Below are 6,450 nucleotides of genomic sequence, written 5' to 3' on the forward strand. Positions count from 1 at the left end.
GCCATCCACCCTGCCCCATTTGTCACATCACTGGGGAAATATTTTTTCTCCATCAGAACTACAGAGGAGAATCCCAAAACCCACACGCCAGGCCCCCAGTGGGGCTTAGAACCCCAAAAGTTGAGGCAAAATGGGGAGCCTGATGTAGGATGGGGTGGCAAAACCTAACCAGCCCAAAAGCAATAACCCCCCCTTAACTGTTTCTACGAAGCAAAGAATGGTTTCAGCTGTTGGCTGGAAATGTGTGGAGGAATCAATTGACCCAAATATCTGGGCACAGATCAGGGAACAGTTGCCATACCCCCATCTGGGGAGCTATGGTGGGAATTAATAGCAAAGGGTGGCTTTTTTGTGGGGTGGGAGGCTGCAAATATGACTTGCTAAGCAAAGAGAAGGAGGTTGTGAACCCCCTCCAGTAAGAAACCCCAGTGGGTTCACTTTGGGTGACATCTTTGAAAAGGGGTTGTCTCTCAGGACATGAAGCTGTGTTGATGTTGGAAGGATCACTCTCACTCCCATGTGCCAAGTTTTTGGGGACCTGGAGTGTGGCCATTCAAGAAGGGTAGGATTTAGAAAACAGTGTGGCTGTCACTATTCTTAGCACCCAACAGCCCAGCTCCTGTGGGGGTCCACCTTCCTCCTGGGGTGTTCAGCCTCCCAGGCCTGACATTTGCCATGGTCCTGTGGAAAACATGAGCATCAGTTAGCTAGAAGAGAACTGCAGCTCATGAAGAGCTTTTGCCTCTCTCAGGCCATGCAGGAGTAGGATCTCCTGCTGACCCTTGATTCTGGGCAACAACATCCCCAGCCAGAAGTCACTTTTAGCTGAGATTTGTGCCTAAAACGACCCAAAACCAAATCCAGAGGCATGGCCAGCACCATTGTCCTGAGAAGACTTCAACTTCCCAAAGGCAGGAGGGATCCCACACCCAGACAACCCCTGTCTTTTTTTTTCTTTTCAATCTGTCTTTTTTTTCACCACTCCCTCCTTTTTTTTTTTTTTTTTCCCCCATTTAATTTTATTTTCCAAACCACTTGATCTTTGCTTGGGAACCTCCATTAATTGCCTGGGTTTGCCTCTTCGCCTGGTCCCTTTATCATTATTTATGGCCTTTGAAATTGTGTAAAGTTCCCTTGACGTTCAATTTACAAGTTTGGGGGCTTCTTCTTTTTTTTTTTTTTTCCCCTTTTTTTTTCCCTTTTTTTTTTTTTCTTTCTTTTTTTTTCCTTTTTTTTTTTTTTTTTTTTTTTTGTTCCAGCTTTTGTCCTCGCCAAAGACATCGTGTTGGAAAAGGCTTTGAGCCGGCCAACATGAGAGGCTCGCCGGAGAAAAGAGAGCAGCCCTCCATCGCTTTTAATTCCGCCGTGTTGCTGAATGGCTCTTTTACATAATTGCAGAAGCAATTTCAAAGCCAAGCCAGGGGCTGACTTTACCCAGAACCACATGGAGCCTATTTGGGGGCTTTTCAACGAAAAAAAAAAAAAAAAAAAAAAAAAAAGGCGGAGTTGGGGGGGTAGAGAAAAGAGTGAATAAAAGAGGGGTTTCTTTGCTTAAAAAAAAAAAAAAAAATTAAAAGGGGGTTCGGTGCTTTAGAGGCATCAAATTAGTGTGTCTGATAAGGAATGTCCCCCGCCCTGGGACAGTCCGGTACCCTAGAGAAGTCCTCGATGGCCCCGAGGTCCCACGCAGGACCCCGGGGTGGGGGGTGCTCCGTGGACGCTCCCGCCTGAGGCCGCCCCGTCCGGCTGCCGGGAGGCGGTGGCGTGAATGGGGAGGGGAGGGGAAGCAGGCGTGGCCTCGCCGGCCGGCCCCACCCCGCCCAATGGGAAGCGGCGGCGGCTGCCACGTGGGGCGGGCCGGGTTCCCAGCCGGGCAAAATGTGAATGGGCGCGGGGGAGCGCGGGCGGGCAGAGCGGCGCGGCGACAGCGGCAGCGGGCGGGCTCCGCGGGGGCGGACGGCGGCGGCGGGCGGTGGGCCAGCCCCGATGTGCGGGCGGCGGCGGCGGGCCGCGGCCCCGCTCCGCCCCGGTTCTGCCCCGCGCCTGGCTGCTGCGCGGCTCTGAGGAGGAGGAGGAGGAGGAAGGACAGGAGGAAGGTGGTCGCTGCCGCCGCCGCTCCGGCATGAGCGCGGCTTTTCAGCCCTCGCTGATGATGATGCAGCGCCCGCTGGGAAGCAGCACGGCCTTCAGCATCGATTCGCTCATCGGCAGCCCCCCGCCGCCAGCTCCCGGCCACTTCGTCTACACCGGCTACCCCATGTTTATGCCCTACCGGCCCGTGGTCCTTCCGCCGCCCCCCCCGCCGCCCCCGGCGCTCCCGCAGGCCGCCCTGCAACCGGCTCTGCCTCCCGCGCATCCCCACCATCACCAGCTCCCCAGCCTGCCCACAGGCTTCTGCTCCAGCCTGGCTCAGGGTATGGCCCTCACCTCCACGCTCATGGCCACGCTGCCCGGCACCTTCCCCGCCTCCCCTCAGCACCAAGAGGCCGCCAGGAAGTTCGCACCCCCGGGGAACTTCGAGAAAGCCGAGGGAATTCCCTCAGACGGCGGCGGGGACGATGGCAAAGCCTTCCTGGGGAAGGACGGAGCCCTCCTGCCCTTCCCTGCCACCGACGCCGTCCAGGCCTCCCTCGGTGAGTGAGCGCCGGAACCGTCGGGGGAATGTGGGGGTAGGGAGAGGAGTCCCGCTGCCCGTTTCGGCTGGGTAGGCTGGGAGAGGGCCGGGAGACCCCCTAGGAGGAGGCAGGGCTGTCTCCCGAGGGACTGGTGGCTGCAAGGCCGAGGAGCAGGGAGGTTTCAAACCCCCGTCACTTGAAAAAATGGGAATAAAATAAATCCGCGCGAAAAAATCCCAACAAATATCGGGCGGCAGACCCCTGGGCGTCGGGGGTGGTGCGGTGGCCGCGGAATGGACGGTACCAAATGCTAATGAAAGGCCTCTGCTTGGCTTTCAGCCGGGGCTCTGCGGGGCCAGGGAAAAGAGGACCCTAAAACAGAAGAGGATGCGAAAGGCAAGGAGGAAAGTTTCTCCATGGACAGCGATCTAGACTATAGCTCGGACGACAACATCCCTGGCCAAGCAGCTCACAAGGAAGAGGACTCTGGCAACGTGTTGGAGGAAAATCCCCAAAACCCCCCCAATTCCACCAACACCACGTCCACGGGCAAAAACCGACGGAGGCGAACAGCCTTCACCAGCGAGCAGCTGCTGGAGCTGGAAAAGGAGTTTCACTGCAAAAAGTACCTGTCCCTGACAGAGAGGTCCCAGATCGCTCATGCCCTCAAACTGAGCGAGGTGCAGGTGAAAATCTGGTTCCAGAACAGACGGGCTAAATGGAAACGGGTCAAGGCGGGCAACGCCAATTCCAAGACAGGGGAGCCCTCCCGAAACCCTAAGATTGTGGTCCCCATCCCGGTGCATGTCAGCAGGTTTGCAATCAGGAGTCAGCATCAGCAGCTGGAGCAAGCTCGACCCTGATCTCTCCCGACGCTCAGAACCACAATGTTTGGAAGGAAAAGTTTCCAAATTGGGGTTTAAAAGTGACCAACCCAAAAAAAAAAAAAAAAAGGAAGGGGGGAGGGAGGGATGGGGGTGGAGGGCGGGGAAGGAAGAAGCAAAATACCCCTAAAGCAAATAAAAGCCAACAAGAAGAAATTCCACGCAAGCAAACGTAAGGCAAATCCCCACCACGAGCGAACTTTAAAGTGAAACTTTCCACTTACCAAGTCAAGTGAGAGTCTGTGGAAGGAAGAGGCTTGGAAAACTGTTTTGGTTTGGAGCAGGGATATCAAGCCCTGGAAGAGACACACACAGATATTTATTATTACGCTGTCCCCGCTTTGTACGTACTGGTGCTGCCTTGGCCGCGCTGGGGACCGCAGATGCGGTGCGGTGTCGGCGCTGGATGCAGCAGTGGTTTGCCTGTTGTCCCCCCACCCCAGTCACCGCAGAGACATCCTCAGTGAAACCCACAGCACGCCTTTAGCCACCTTTGGGGTTTTCTTTCTTAGCAGGGGCAAAAGGTAAAAAAAAAAAAAGTTAAAAAAAAAAAAAAAAAGAGAAAGAAAAGAAATAGACAAGAGAGAGAACAAAAATGAAGAGTTTCATTTCATGCCTGTTTTTTTCAATTGTTTGGTTTTATTTCCAATGGCTGAGTGGCAGGCACTGGGGGATGATTTATTTTAAATCTATTTTTTGCCTGGCTTTCTGTTGATTTGGTTTGCCTATTCTACCAAGCCATGTTCAAAGGCAGAGAGAGAAGTGGGGGTGGGGGGGAGAGGGAAGAAAAAAAAAAAAGGCACGATTTTCTCTATTGTGTTTAATTTATTTCAATGTAGCTTATTTCCTTATAAGTTATGAAATTTAAAAGCAAACTAAGTCTTGTGAATAAAAACTGACAAAGAAACAAAAAAGGTCAAAACGAAACAAAACAAAACAAGCTCTCCATTCCCCAGCTGTTCTGTCCAGGATTTGGCATTGAGCTGATTTTCTTTTCCCCTCCTGTGCTGCCGAAACAGAGCGACAGTGCTCTTGGGGCCGCATTTGTTGTTGGAGAGGGTAGAGATGGACAAAAACTTTCCCTTTAAAAAAAAAAAAAATTTATTTTGAGAGGGAAAATGATGGGAAGTCTGGAAAAAGGCTTTTTGTGCGAATAATAGTGAATGGCCTCGGGGCGTGGAGGGGACAGGACAGAGACATCCCCACATCCTCCCCCCCCCACCTCCCCCGCCAGGAGCCGGCCGGGTTTTGTAGGGTGCAGTCGCTCAATGGGAGAAAGGAACATACACAGCCGGGGCAGGGGTCCTGCGGGCCGGCTCGCGGGTGGGGACCGGCGTGTCCCGCGTTCTTCCTGCTCCGTATCTTTCCCATCTCTTCCCTCCCCCCCCCCCATTTTACGCATCCCGGTCGTATACGTGTCGTTGGCGGCGGCGGCTATTTGGAATTAAAGAGCAAATTAAAAAGAGTGTGCGGAGTGGGGAGGGAAATGTCTATTAAAATTAAACTAGGGGTCATGCAAGAGAGCGATTCGCTCCCGAGGTACGGGCGAGTAAATTAGGGCTTGGAAGTGGTCACCTCTTTTATAGTCCTTGCACTTCATCATTTATTTATTATTATTATTATTATCATTATTATCTTGTAACGGCGGGTTCGGAAGGGGCTGCAGCGGCTCCGGGGAGGGAAGCGGCGGTTATCTTTGCTCCCCGTTCCTACCAGCCGCATCACCGGGACGGAACGGCCCCGGGCAGCATCGATGCCTGCTGCTGCCGTCCCCACAGGCAGCGCGGACAGGCGGACACCCCCACATAATTCCATTCTTTTCGGCAGCCGCCACCGCTGCCCGATCCTTGGGCTCATTAAAAAAAATCCAAACCCAAATTATTATTAATTTTCGGTTTGGTTTCTGCTAGGGAGTTCGGACACTCGTGGACTGCCGCCTCCCCCACCCCCCCATCCCGGGCTTTCCAGGACGACTGTTTGTTATCTTGTTTTTTTTCCCCCCTCAAAAATTAATTTATTTTGGTTTCCATTCGGCGCAAAGGGAAGGCTGCTTGGAGCCCGGAGCCGGCTTGGGCAGCCTGGCTATACCCACCCCATGGACAGGGGGAGATATGGGTTGTATTTTAGGGAGGAGCAGCTGGTCTTCACCCCTTTCCCTCCACCCTCAAAGCCAGCATCTGCCCCAGGCACAAGAAAGTTATTTGCTGCATGGGCTGGAGTCCCCCATTTCCCCCTCCCCACGCCCCAGGAGCGGGGCTTTGGGGCTAGAGGGGGGAGCCCAGGCTGGGGGCCGGAGGAGAAGGAGATAAACAAGCGAGGGGGTTGATAGCTGTCATCATCACCATCATCATGGCTTTCATTTGGCTGCCTAATGAGTCAGATCACAGGCAGAGAGAAAAATTGTCAATCGCCCAGGCTCTAATGAATTTTTTTGCAAATTGTAATCAAGCCAGGCCGTCTCAGCTCGCTGATTAATGAGACCCAGGAGGCCCGGCCAGCACCTCAGCTTTTTATTCCATCCCGTCCTCCCTGCACTAAATTAACAGCAACTTGTCTGAGCTTCAAATTAACTCCCAATGATTAATTCTGATGGGGGGGTCTGAAGAATAGCTCGTCCTAATAGGCACTGGCCTCTGATGCTGTTTGAAATTAATACACTTCCCCTTTGGCTGCCGGCTTTAATCCAAGGTTGGGTTTTGACATCACTATATTTGTTGTTACAATAAATTCCTCTTACATCTGCAGATCAAATAATTGCACTGCTTGGGGAGTGCAGCAGAAATGCCGGCCCGCTTCGCAGCAGCCCAAAGTCGCAGAGAAAGGGAAGCTGCCTGCTACCCTCCACCTCACCTCCAGCCCCTTTGGCAACCCCCTTCTTTTGATATATATAAAAATGTATATTTTTAAGCCTTTGCTGTTCTCTGGCACTCAGTTGCAGTGGCCAGAGAAGC

General features: G+C 53.1%; 1 protein-coding gene across 1 annotated transcript; it reads left to right on the forward strand.

Annotated features, from left to right (window-relative positions):
- The first annotated feature begins 2,079 nt into the window (after window positions 1-2,079).
- GBX2 (gastrulation brain homeobox 2) lies at window positions 2,080-4,870 on the forward strand. Its single transcript, XM_068137783.1, has 2 exons — window positions 2,080-2,633; window positions 2,955-4,870. The coding sequence occupies exons 1-2, from the start codon at window positions 2,123-2,125 to the stop codon at window positions 3,476-3,478; spliced, it is 1,035 nt and encodes a 344-aa protein (XP_067993884.1). The 5' UTR covers window positions 2,080-2,122; the 3' UTR covers window positions 3,479-4,870.
- Window positions 4,871-6,450: the final 1,580 nt, after the last annotated feature.

Source organism: Melanerpes formicivorus, unplaced genomic scaffold, assembly GCF_026170545.1.
Source record: "Melanerpes formicivorus ecotype bairdi unplaced genomic scaffold, bMelFor1.0.p_v2 SCAF_5, whole genome shotgun sequence".
Taxonomy (NCBI): Eukaryota; Metazoa; Chordata; class Aves; order Piciformes; family Picidae; genus Melanerpes; species Melanerpes formicivorus.

Excerpts from the sequence above, each read along its gene's own strand:
- GBX2 (XM_068137783.1), top strand. The coding sequence starts at position 2,123 with ATGAGCGCGGCTTTTCAGCCCTCGCTGATGATGATGCAGCGCCCGCTG. Across the intron at positions 2,634-2,954 it reads CGCCGTCCAGGCCTCCCTCG|CCGGGGCTCTGCGGGGCCAG; the intron begins GTGAGTGAGCGC and ends CTTGGCTTTCAG.